Consider the following 13429-nt stretch of genomic DNA (forward strand, 5'->3'; position numbering starts at 1 on the left):
GCTGTTTAAAGGCTATGAGGTGATCCAGGGACGGGTGTTGCTTATGCCACTGTAGAGCTCACCTACGTTCCTTAATTGCTTCCAGCAACCACCAAGGGACTGCCTTTCACCGCGGGCACCCTAAAGAGCTAGGGATCGTGTTTTCTGCCGCAGAAACGATAGTTGTCATCTGCTCAACCATCACATCGATGTTACTGTGTGGTGGAGACTCAATGGTGACAGCAGAGGTGAAAGTTTCCCAGTTGGCCTTGCTTAAAGCCCATCTGGGCAGGCACCCATGGGCCTGACACTGGGGCAGTGACAGGAAGATGGGGAAGTGATCACTACCACACAGGTAGCCATGTGCCATATGCTCTCCAGTGGATATATGGGAGAAGGCCAGGACTGCAAACAGAGATATCAATGGCTGAATGTGTGCCATGCTGAAATGTATGGAGGCGCCTGTATTTCAGAAGCAGAGGTCAAGCAGTGACATCTCTGCCTCGACCAGTAAGCATGGTGCCACCCCCCAAGGGGTTAAGAGCGATAAAATCTCCCAAAAGTAGGAAAGATTTAGGGAGTTGATCAATCAGTGCAGCCAATGCATTCAGTGGTACTGCACTATCTAGAGGAAGAGAGACATTGCAGACAGTTATTTCCTGCATTTTCCTTATCCTGACAGAAACAGCTTCAAGAGGAGTTTGAAGGGGCACAGGTTCACTGCATACTGAGTTCAAGACATAGACGCAAACTCCATTTGACACTCGATTATAGTCGCTATGGTTCCTGTAATATCCCTTATAGCCACAGAGGGCAGGGATCCGCATTGCTGGGAACCAGGTTTCCTGGAGGGCAATACAGATAGCAGTTTTAAAGCTTAACTGTTGCCATAACTCAGCCAAGCGGTGGAAAAAACTGCTCAATTCCACTGGAGGATGACGTGATCGTGAGACTGGGAAGGCATGGAATGTTCAATGAGGCAGTTTACGCCTCAGGGTCACCTGCTGCTACTGATTTAGTTCCTGAGCCGCCTGTATCCATGGTGTCTGAGGGCCCAGCGAGATCTAGGTCCTCAGTGGACACCAGAATCTCATCCTCAGAAGCAAAGCTTGTAGGTAGCGGTGGTGTGGGTTCCCCCACAAGTCCCTTGGTCTTGGGGGTCTTCTTTTTGGATTTCTCTCGCTGCTCCTTGGGTTTCTCTGGCTGGGAGGGCTTGGACTGATTCAGTCTCTGGGACTGAGGATGATCATGAAGTCCTGCAATCAGCTACTTTTGGACACTTCAGCCACTGGCGGGAGTTATCTTTCCCACTAGCAGAAACCTGGCAAGTGGGGACTGGGGTCTCCGATGGTTGGGGGGTCACTGCTCCCAAGGTAGTTGGTGTGGGAGCAACAGTGAGGGAAGTGCCCCCCCCCCCCCCCCACCACCAAGGGGGCATGAGAGCCGACTGGAATTTGCAGAACAGATGGGGCTACAACTGTTCTCGTAGCGGCAGCATAAGAGGAGGTCATAGCCACAGGATGTGAACACTCAAATTTCCTCTTAGACTCAGTGTAGGTCAGTCAGTCCAGGGTCTTGCATTCCGTGGTTTTCCTTTTACGCTGTAAAATCCTGCAGTCTGGCAAGCAAGGGGAATGATGCTCTCCGCAGCTGATACAGATGGGACAGGTATATATGGGTTTACATCACAGCGGTAGACCATCACCTTGACCTTCTCGGGCAATGTGTCACCCTCGAGGGCCAAGATGAAGGCACTGGTGGCAACCTGATTATCCCTCAGATCCCGAAGGACGCGCTGGACAAAATGAACACCTCGTCGCTCTAAGTTGGTGTGCAGCTCATTGTCAGACTGCAAAAGAAGGTCACTGTGGAATATAATACCCTGGACCATATTTAAGCTTTCATGGGGCGTGATGGTAACAGAAACAGCCCCCAACTTGCCACAAGCGAGTAATGCCTGTGACTCGGCAGAGGATGCTGTTTTTATCAAGACTGACCCCTGACTGCATTTTGGACAAGTCCTCCACCTCACCAAGCTTGTCCTCTAAATGCTCTACAAAAAAACTGTGACTTCATCGAAACAAAGGAGTCCCCATCAGTTCTAATACATACGAGGTACCAGGGTGAATAAGGTTCGCTGCCATGCTTAGCCTGGCATTCCTCCCATGGTGTGGCCAGGAAGGGGAATGATTTATGATCAAACTTCCTTGCACTGTACTACGACTTAGAGAACACTTCGAGACTGCTGGTGTTTGATTGCCAGCAAGTGATGACGTGGTACACTTCATCGCGTCATCCGGCCTGATGCTGCCCACTCCAACCAGGGGCCCTCCCCATGGGCGCCACCCAGCCGCAGCAAAGGCCATCTCGTAGGATGGCCATTGCTGGGAGTCCCAATGCCCAGAGTGACGGGCATCTACTCCTTGGCATACATGGGGAGTTAATGGCACAGGCATCAGCAGAGCAATCTCTGTGTTGTCAGGGGGCTACAACCAACAGTGTATATGGCGGCCACACCATAATGGATTGGCTAACATGCCGGATATCAGGTGCAAACAAGTCCATGGTCACTGTCGGCGCAGAAAGTGACACTGCATAGTGCATAGTGGAAAACACACCCAGGAAGGTGTCCTCGCCCAAGAGATGGAGAATGAGCGGGACTGCAATGCGACGACGAGTAAGTGGGCTGCAGATCTCAAGGCACGATGGATATGATGCATCACGTAAGGCGCCCTTCCCCAATTGGCTTACTCTTCGGAAAAATTTTGAAGAATGGAGGTCAAACCCTAAATGGGACCATAACATAAAAACCAAAATGTGAGAGACTCCTTTTAGTCGCCTCTTACGACAGGCAGGAATACTTCGAGCCTATTCTTACCCCCAAACCTTCAGGGGAGACAGAAGAGGGCACTGAACACATCTGCAGTATGAAAATGTTTGTAGACGGACCTCGGGAATGAACTCAAATATAAACTACTTAGAAGTTCATGAGTATAATGCAAGATTGAGCAATAAGTCACTACACCTAAATCTATACTCCAAAAGCCACATTACAATGTGTGACAGAGGATACTCTGGCTACCATCACTCCCCTCATTTCCCATTCCACTTGTGAAAGAGGAACTAGTTTGCTAAAATTCCATTAAGAGCTCTAATTTTACATTTGTTGTCATATCATATATGAGAGAGGAAGTTATGTGACTCTTCTTGGAACATAAACTCTCATTATGTTAGTAATTAACCTCTCTGTGAAAGAAAATGCCTTTTGCATCGTCTGCCACTGCAGTCTGATATGCTTCTACATGATGCTCCTTCATTAAAAAACAAAAAAAGGGAAGAAATGTAGCACTCTCATTAGGATATTCTCTATTAATTCTACCCACTCCAAGTCCCATACTGATAATCCTAAGACATGAAGAGATACTAAAAAAAAAAAAAAAAAAAAAAAAAAAGACGCTCATCACAAGGAGGGATGGCATGTGTGACACCTGCCTTTGCATCAAGGAACTGTTCGACTGGGGGGAGGGAGGGCAGAGGAAGACTAGAACACACAATACAGATTATAGGGGCTATTAGTTGCACTTGTTATACACTGATCTGCCAAAAAAATAACGGCCATCTGTTTAACCCTTTTGGATCCACTGTCGGACTACATCTGACATTACAATTTTCCACTACAGCTCCAATGTCAGACATGTTTTCTTTATTGTAAAATAAATAAGAGTTGGGCAGAACGTGGTGCAGAAGAAAAATTGGATTGGATGGGGCAAACAGCATGTTGGCCAACTCTGAAACACAATACAGCAATGACTCTAAATTTGGCAAGTCCTTGGCAGATTTGCAAAGATACATGTTACCAGATGTCTACATGCAGATCCAGCAAATTATGGGCCAGTGATATGTGGGCAAAGAGCTGACATCCGATAGCGTCCATGATGTGACACATCAGGTGAATTTAGTGGCCAAGATATCTACAAGAGTGCACTATTGTGCTACTCAAACCACTGTAGCATCATTCTAACCTCTTAACACAGAGTTCCTGCTGTAAGAAGCCATTACCATCAGGGAACACATCAAGCATGAAGTGGGATGCAGGTAGTCCACAATGATGTTCACTTAGCCCACAGCTGTCGTCGTGCCTTTGATAAATACCACAGGTACCATGGATGCTTGGGCAAATGTCCCTCATAGCATAATACTTCCCACTCTGGCTTGCTTCCTCAGCACAGTGATTCTTTCGAACAGCTGTTCAGCTGGACAACAGCATGTTCAGACACAACAATCAGTATGGTCTATCAAAAAATGTGATTTATTTGACCAAACACATTTCCATTGATCCACAGTTCACTCTCAACCATCCCATACCCACTGTAATCTTAACTGATGTTACATCAACATGGGGAGATTTAAGGGTCACCTGTTGCAGTACACCACATTCAGCATGTGTGGAGCAGTGTGCTCAAACACTTACGCCTGCACCAGCATCGAATCTGTTGGCAAATCGGCCACACATCACTATCCTGCTTTACAGAGCTGGCAAGCCTCCAACCTTCACATTCTGTGATGATGCACAGACATCCAACACCTTGCCACCTGCTTGCTGTTTCCTCATCCGTCACAACTTTCCATAGATGCTCACAACAGTAGCATGTGAATAACTGAAGAGCTTTGCCACACAATCTGCCCTTTGTTAGTCACTTATGGCAATATATTTCCCAATTTGGAGCCCATATCTTGGCTAGAATGATTCCCCATTTCTCTCTTCTCCACTTATATATTTTCCTTACCATGTTGCATGCCCACAAAAATTCTCAGGTAGCATACAGTCTAGGGGTGGGCAGTGTTCACAGAGTTTTGACTCATCAGTGTGTAGAAGAAACGTAAGCGCATGATATAAAAAGAAGGAATACACCAGCAACCCAGCGGAAAAACTGAACCATACAATCATCTGCAGCAAGACAATTTCAAAGAGCAAATTCAGTCTCTTAGCCTAAAGTGAAATGCGTACACTGATAGAATGAGACAGCCACATGTAGGAAGCCTGTTTACATTGGAAACTTGCAAAGAACAGAATAAACAATTACCAATAAATAAGTAGTACTTAAGATGAGCATTGCACAGGTAAGAATTGCAGATACATAAAATTGCAACCTAATGAAACATAAACAAATGTACTCCTTTATTTTACAAATAATTCCATCCAGGAATTTCCACTGCTGTTAATTCCTTTATTTCATAACAGATTAACAATACTTACTTTCTAGAGACATATATTACACACTTGTTAGTGATGTTATACCTGATGTTTCCTGTAAATTTCTAGGAGTTCTGAGATGACATTAAGTAATGCTCTGGGATCACGCACATTCCAAGCTGCAAGACTTGGTAATGATTCTTCCAGAAACTCAATGTCAGGGTCAGCCAAGAAGGAGTCTTCATCAAAACAAAAATCTGGTGCAAAATGAGGTTTCTGGCTATTGAATACCACATTCCATGTAATTTTTTGCCCTGCATAAGGTATAACAAGCTTGAAGCGGTCAGCATTACCTTCAGCACTGTCTGTTGGTCTTCCAGATGATATGCCACTAATTTTGATATTGCCTGAACCAATACCTGTTAAAAGAATTAAATTATTCTCATACTGTAATTGCTCATACACTGATAGTGTCATCCAAAATTGACACGAAGAAAATGGAAGTGCACATAAACACCCAAAGATCTACATAAAAACAAGAGGATTTAAGCATAATCCATTTCATAGGAGTTAGATGATACATGACCAGTGTGTAACAATCAAGAAAGGACACTTGTGCATATACCTGACAATGAATGAATATTTACACTAAATAAATTTAATTCACTTCTAGTAACAGCAATATTCCTAGTGAAATAAACTATACTTATGTACTGTATTTCAACTGTAGTGTTTGGTACCAGGTGCCAACTTTGACAACGCTGTGGTGTATGCAGTGTATCTGCAAGGTGTCAGATGCAGATGGTATTATGCAGAAAAAGTGTTGTTGGATGTGGCGCTCGTGTGGCAAATGCCCAAGTAAGGTGTTGAGAGTGGGTTTTTTTAAAGTTATTTTAATGTCTGTATTGTATATCAGTATATATCCTTCAGATAAATTGAACAGCACAATGCTGTATGAAGAAATGTGATCTATGATTTCTTTCCTACAAAAGTTTGGCATTCTTGCAGGCTGTGAAATTCGATAGGTGTGACAAGAATACATGGCTGGCTTATGCCAATTCTGTCAGCACCAATACAGATTTCATGTGATGGTGCAGGGAACACAATTTGTGAAGATCAAGCAGATAGAGCACAGAGTTTGAAATTGTAAAGTTTACTATCCATGTTATTGTTAGAGTTGTTATCAATCTGCATATGGTTTTTTGCTCAAGAGACAGGTGTCAGTGAGTATCTGTTATTTTTATTCTTTTTTGCCAGAAGATTTGCTTTGACTTCATTAAGTATAGGGGCAGATAAGTGAACCTATGGTGGCTGTGAAAACAGGTAACTCTACGTATCAAAAGGTTAAGTACAAGACTGAAAAGAAAGCAATAGGTACTTGGGAGTGAGGAACCATTTCTTCTGTTATAGTTTTTACACTTTTGACTACTAGAACTATCTGAGTCCTTGCTGGATTAGTAGTGGTGCGGGCGTTCTACCATAGCTTCTGATTTATTTGTGTCATACAGGGAATGGGGAAAATGGAGTTTTGATAATTCGATAATTTGTCAAACAGCATATTTTAGAAATTATTAGACAGGGTCTTGCACTACAGTAGTATGGGTTCATGCAATGTAAGCTTTCACAACCATAATTTTCTGCAGTCTGAGAGGTTACGCTCGCCAAGAAGAGGTTTTAACTGAAGATTACTACAGGCTACTGGAAGGGGAGCTGTTAAATCTGCTTTGGGGAGGGAGAAAAGGCATTATTCTGCCATTCAGTCTTATTTAGATGATCAGTGTTAAGGAAAGAGTTTCAGAATGATTGTCATTTTCCGTGTTTTAGATCGAGTGGGAAAGATTTGTACATCAAAGGCTGTCTTTGACTTATGTCAGATGGTTGGAGTTCTTTGATGTAAGTTTTTAATTTTTCATTTTGGACTTCCGCACTGAAGATGGTGGCATACATTCTTTTTGTGTTGGCTGGGTGGGGAGGTGGGCAGAGTGTTTTGGTTGGAGTGTTCAGGGGAGACTGGGATGTAATTGTTTCGAGCTATTCCAAACAGTATTATTTGTCTGTCTTAATTTATTTAAGTTCGTTTGCTTTTTTGCTGCAGGAAAATAGGTAATGTGTGAGGAGGATTTTTTTTCTTTTTTTTTTTTCTTTTCATATGAGGACAATTAGTACCAGTTGGTTGGGGAAGTGCAGGTGGATAAGTGTGTTATTTGGCTGTGTTTATTTTTGTGTTATTTGGTATTGATATTGAAAGATTTTTAGGTTCTGCAGGTCTTAACTTTTTAACCGTGTGCTTTTTGTATGTACAAATGCTTTATTAAGTTTCTGAATGTGGAAAGCACCCAATTATCTGTTTTGAGTATATCGCGGAGCTCAGTTTAGCTTTATATAGTAAGTGGAGGTATCAATACCAGTTTTACTTAGAAACTGGTATAATATTTTGTTTAATTGCAAATATTGTAGCTTCGTGATTGGTAGGAAGAAAGATATTTAGTTTACTCATATGAATACAGTGAAGACAGAAAGGAATTTCTTATTGTGGCCTATTTACTTCTTTTAATCAATTTTTTATTTATTCTGTTTCATGACCTGTGAGTTTCATTAGTCTCTCCTCACCGAAACTCCCAACTACCTGTAGGTCTCCTGATACTTGCTTATTGGTTTTTAAGCCATTTAGATTATTTTTTTGCAGAAAATTATAGTAGCCTAGTTGTTGAATGTGTATTATGAATGAAGCTGGCTTATCGGAAAGAGTCACTGTAGAAATGGGGAAAACAAGCTGGAGGTTTAGGGATAACAGATTTTGTGTGGAGGAAGGAGGGGGCAGGGGAGGATGAATCTGGATGTACATTTAAGATGGGGAAAAATACAGAACTGTTAAACTACAGCGGTAAGTCAATTATTACCCGCAATTTAGTTATATTTTTGTTTATTTTGGTAGTACTGTCGTTTTACATTGATGACGCATACTTTGTTTGTTTGTTGTTATATCTTTGCAATTTTCAAGCTGCTTGGTTAGTTTCGTTATCGCTATCGTGCTGTTAATCATGGCTGCTCCGCTGTCTATTTGCACCAAAGAACAGCAACGTTCAGTGATCTGTTTTCTGTGGTTGGAAGACATATCAGAGGCCGAAATTCATCGAAGACTTTTGGTACAGTATGGGAACAGTGTTTTGCCACAACAGAGTGTCTACAAATGGATTGTCGCACAAGTGTTACGCACAACGAAGGAGCCTGACGACCATTTACCACCACAAATGAAGAAACCATTGAGTGTTCATATGAAATGATTCTCTTAGACAGACGATTAACCATTGACGAAGTGGCAGATCGTCTGCAAATTAGTTATGGTTCTGCCTATGAAATCATCCACAACAGACTTGGGTTTCACAAAGTTTGTGCAAGATGGGTCCCAAAACAACTGACACAGTTGCATACATAAACATGCTTGGACATCTCCAAAAAACATTTGGATCGCTATGGTAAGGAAGGGGACAACTTCTGAGACAGGGCCATTACTGATGACGAAATATGGCTCCATCATTACGGGCTGGAGAGTAAGGAATGGAAACATCCAAATTCACCGTACAAGAAAAAGTTCAAGACCTAACCGTCCGCAGGAAAACTGATGCTTAATGGTTTTTTTGGGACACACAAGATCCAGTATTGGAACATTATGGGGAAAGGGACACAAAAATAAACAGTGTACGTTACAGTGAGATGCTTACTGCCAGTCTGCAATTCAAAGCAAACGCAGAGGATTGCAGTCAAAAGATGCTGTGTTGTTGCACGGCAATGTTCGTCCACATACTGTTGCTCACACTGCTGAAACACTCCAGAAACTCAAATTTGAAGTACTGGCTCATCCTCCATATAGTCCCGATCTTGCCCCTTCTATCACTTGTTTGGTCCACTCAAACAGGCATTAAGGGGCTGTTGATTTGCGACGATTGCTGTTGATTTGGACGAAGCGATGCATTCCTGGCTCACAGCTCAACCGAGAACCTTCTTTTATGAGGGCATCAGGAAGCTTGTACAACGATGGACCAAGTGCATTGAAACGCAAGGAGACTATGTCAAAAAATTATGTTCTATTAAGTTTCCTATTTGATTACAATAAAATTTTATAACTACTTTGCGGATAATAATTGACTTACCCTCATAATAATGTCAGCAACATATAACAATGGGAATTTGTGATTAGAATAATACTTAAAATAAAGGAAAAGCAACCACTATGGCTGATTGATGTATGACACATAGAAATATGCAGCAGAAAACTATTTATGTTAGCTTTTGAGCTCTTGCTCTTTCTCTAGCAGCAGTACAAATATTCACCACAGACCCAAATGTACATGCTCGTGGCTTTGGTGGCTCTGAGCACTATTGAGACTTAGTGGCTTTGGTGTTTATGTGTGTGCTTCTACTAGTGAAAGAGCAAGCTATGCACATCATCAGTCAGCTATAGGACATATAATGTCAATGCTATTACATTCTACGAATGCCTAAAAATTCCTGTAGAACTGAACAGTGTTTTTGCACTTATGCATAGCATACTGCAATAAGGCGAAGTGTTTTGGGGGATAGTAGTTAGGGTAAGAAATACTACTCCACATGAGAACAATCAAATGGTGTCACACAGTGTTCCAGATCAGTACATTTCCAAAGAGTTTATAATAATAATCCAGACATATATCTGCAGTTATGAAAGTATGTGTTTTCTGAAAGCACACCAGGATTTCTCAGTGTTACACAGTGGAGTTCATAAACATGGAACAAGAAGAAGAATCTCCGTAAAGGGATAGGTAAATGCAGAAAATTCTGCTCATTGTAGTGCATTACGTAAGAAAATAAAAATAATGTTGGATTTATAAAAAATTCAAAAGGAAAAACAAAAATGTAAATTAGAAACAGCTTTTCCAACATTAATGGAGGATGTAAGGGAATGTTTGCTATGCGTCATCAGCTTTGACTAGTGACAGAGGACATGTAAAAAACACCGTAAACAACATGGCGACTAAAGCACTTCGTTGTTCGCAATCTTTTCAAATAGGCTAAGCTACAGATCTGTCTTTCACCGAAATTAGGTCCCCCCCCCCCCCCCCACCTATTAGTGGTGTCTTCAACTAACAACAAAATTGTGAATACAGGCATGGAAAGATAAAATGACAGCACATTACACCACCAGTGAAAGCCAAAGACTCGCATCAAACATTCCTCTTGACCCTTAAAGAATGCAAGAATCAGCAACAGAAGCAGATTAGTTTGCTTCCTTAATTACAGTATAGTGAAGAGATTACGTTAAAAAAATTGTACTCGCAAAAATATAACAACACTATTAACTGGCATATATTTCTAAAATCCTAAATCACTGCATACAATGACACATCTGGATGCTAACAAACTGATTAATCATTATGATTGTGACATTGTCACCATCTTGAATTTAGAAGCATTAGATACACACAAAAAGACTGATGTTCTGGTATCAAGTGTTTCAGTATTTCAAGAAATTTTATAATTAGCGTACTGTAGATAGCGAACTTTAGAAATTTACTCAATGGCTGGTATATAAAAATGAAAGACTAAGAGGACAATGACATGCTTTGTGAATGGCACCTTCACAGTTCGGGTCTATCGTGCACCACTGCCATGGACATGGAATCTGCAAGTATTATATCCTTTAACTAGCCTATATTAAACTATAGCGAATGTGGTGAAATTCAAATGCCTTAACCTATATTACTCCAAAATTCAAGAACAACAACAAATTTAAGAGAAAGGTATAACATGAAAGTTCACTCTAATTCAGAAAAACTTGTTAAGACATTTATAACACTCCACACAGATCAACCTTTCTTTATGTTAGGAAGGGAGATTCGAGATTAACACGCTATCAACATTTTGATCATTAGGGACTGAACACAAGCTTTGATTACAAATGGATGGGGAAGGAAATTGGCCGTGCCCTTTTCAAACAAACCAGCCCGGGATTTGCTGGGAAGATTTATGGAAATTGTGGAAAATCTAAATCTGGATGGCTCGATAGGGATTTTAACCGTCATTCTCCTGAATACAAGGGCAGAGCGAAAAAATTGTGACACAAAAGACAAAGAAAGGACACTTCACAAATGTTAACGACATAGTAATTTTCTCCCGGAGGGCTAAAATCCATTCGGAATTCTGTAGAACTCTTACCAACTTTTTCACTGAGTACGACTTTGATTAATGGCTGAATGTCAGGGTGGAAATGCTGCAGAATATTTTCACCCATTTTAATTTACTAATACAATTGTCAACACAGTACACTAACACAGTTGTCAAAGTACACCAACATAGTGCTGAAAACGAAGTTTCCGAAGTCACTTATCTCTATACATTTTCTCACTGTTTCCACTTTATCTACACACACAATAATACATCCCCACTTCACATTTTAAACAAATCAACACCACTCTCATTATTGTTTACTACCTCATGTAGCCGATACAAGCATCGCCAACATTACAAAACTAAACTGAACATTACTGGTTAACGCCAAAGTTGTTTTTGAAATACGTTCGACAGCAAGGAGACAACTACAATTTTTTTTAGTGTAACGAACTTATGAAACCTCTTTGGCGTTCGATAGCCGTAGCATTTTAGCTGTACATTTATTGCTAATTATCCTGTAGGAAATGGGTTACGAAATATCAAGACCACCTACAAGTTTGTAAATAATTCGTATTAGGGTACCGCTGAAAAACTTGGCCTAAGATTGCCGCAATCTTAGTTTCTGTGTTGTGGTCTGGTATATTGTAGGTGCTCGTGGAAATAATCAGAAGTAGGTTTCATTCATTAACAAAGAATAAATCAAAGCGGGTATTACACGACGATCCTCCACGAACGGTACTGGTCTAGCACGACAGCCAACTAGCGGTAGAGGGGATGAAACTACGCGCGCCAGGATAGAGAGCCGTCCAGGAATAGCAGGAATTCCCAAGCTATTTTACGGGGTCTCCAACAATGATGCTAAGTTGAACAATGAAATTTGCAAGAGCGAGTTGTTAGTCAACCGTCTATTATGTCAAGAAAAGTCTGAACCGTTTTGATGTGAACTGGATACAAATAACTATGACACAACCCCAACATCTTAAATCAGTCAGGCCAGAAACTTCTCTCCATCCGAAACCAAAATGGCGCTTCAGTGAATTTATAAGAAACGATTATCAGACATACATTTCAGTCAATGTATCAGTACCACAGAGAAAATTGTGATAACCTGTATGATTCACATCCTTCTTAGACTGTGGCTTATTCATCTCACAGCACACATATAATTCTCCGGTCACATTTGAAAAATAACTTATTAAAAACTCTCCATAGGTGACGAGAAATTTTTTACAGGTGGTCTGTAAACTGTGGGTGGATATCATTCGCTCTGTCCTTGACATTTCGATAAAGCCACACATGTCCCCGGGTTGTTCTAAATGGTGAGCACCTCACGGAGCTCATCGTTTGTATGCTGGGTACAGTACGGGCTTGGTAACCTGCATTTCCTGAGCTGGGGAGTGGTAAGGGCCATCAGTCCTCAGTTACCATAAGCTCTAGACACACTTCAGTGACTACTGCATGGCAAACTGGTGGGACGTTGGTTGTCAGGGAATAGATCGCAATGATGGTACAAACCTTTACAACAAAAAAAACCTCAAAGTGTGGCACATGCTCTGTGCGGCTGGTCCCGGCAGAGGTTCGAGTCCTCCCTCGGGCATTGGTGTGTGTGTGTTTGTCCTTTGGATAATTTAGGTTAAGTAGTGTGTAAGCTTAGGGACTGATGACCTTAGCAGTTAAGTCCCATAAGATTTCACACACATTTGAACATTTTTTGTGTCACATGCTGATGGGTGGATGGCTGCTGAGGTGGAACAGTCACTAGTGATCAACATCTGGGGATCCTGTCACACCTCAGTTGTATAGGCCTGATCAGGAAAGCGGGGTTAGCTGCTCAGGGGAACACTATGCCATCCACAACTACTCAAACAAGCAATCCCAATGGTTCAAGTCGTCCATTGGATCCTAAAAACACCCATTGTACAAAGAGAGCTCAGGAGGGCTGGAACCCTGAAATCTATTAAGCGGCTATCTAATGGAATGTTACTAATAGAAGGAGCAACATCACGGAAAGCCACCAACATCCTGAAGTAAAAACTGTTGAGTCAGTATCCCATTGTAATTGAACTGTACTGTACCCTTAACTATAGTCAAGGGCTAGTAACATGCAGT

The 13429-nt window shown here is 41.5% G+C and overlaps 1 protein-coding gene across 1 annotated transcript in view; it reads right to left on the reverse strand.

Annotated features, from left to right (window-relative positions):
* LOC124788700 (BRISC and BRCA1-A complex member 2-like) overlaps window positions 1-11700 on the reverse strand; it is a 61648-nt gene extending 49948 nt beyond the window's left edge. Inside the window, exons 1-2 of the mRNA XM_047255983.1 lie at window positions 11366-11700; window positions 5279-5592 (exon numbers count right to left, since the gene is read on the reverse strand). Coding sequence (XP_047111939.1) covers window positions 5279-5592; window positions 11366-11441 — 390 coding nt within the window. The 5' untranslated portion in view covers window positions 11442-11700. The remainder of the gene's footprint in view (window positions 1-5278; window positions 5593-11365) is intronic.
* Between the last annotated feature and the right edge of the window lie 1729 nt (window positions 11701-13429).

This window comes from Schistocerca piceifrons, chromosome 1 (genome assembly GCF_021461385.2).
Source record: "Schistocerca piceifrons isolate TAMUIC-IGC-003096 chromosome 1, iqSchPice1.1, whole genome shotgun sequence".
NCBI lineage: Eukaryota > Metazoa > Arthropoda > Insecta > Orthoptera > Acrididae > Schistocerca > Schistocerca piceifrons.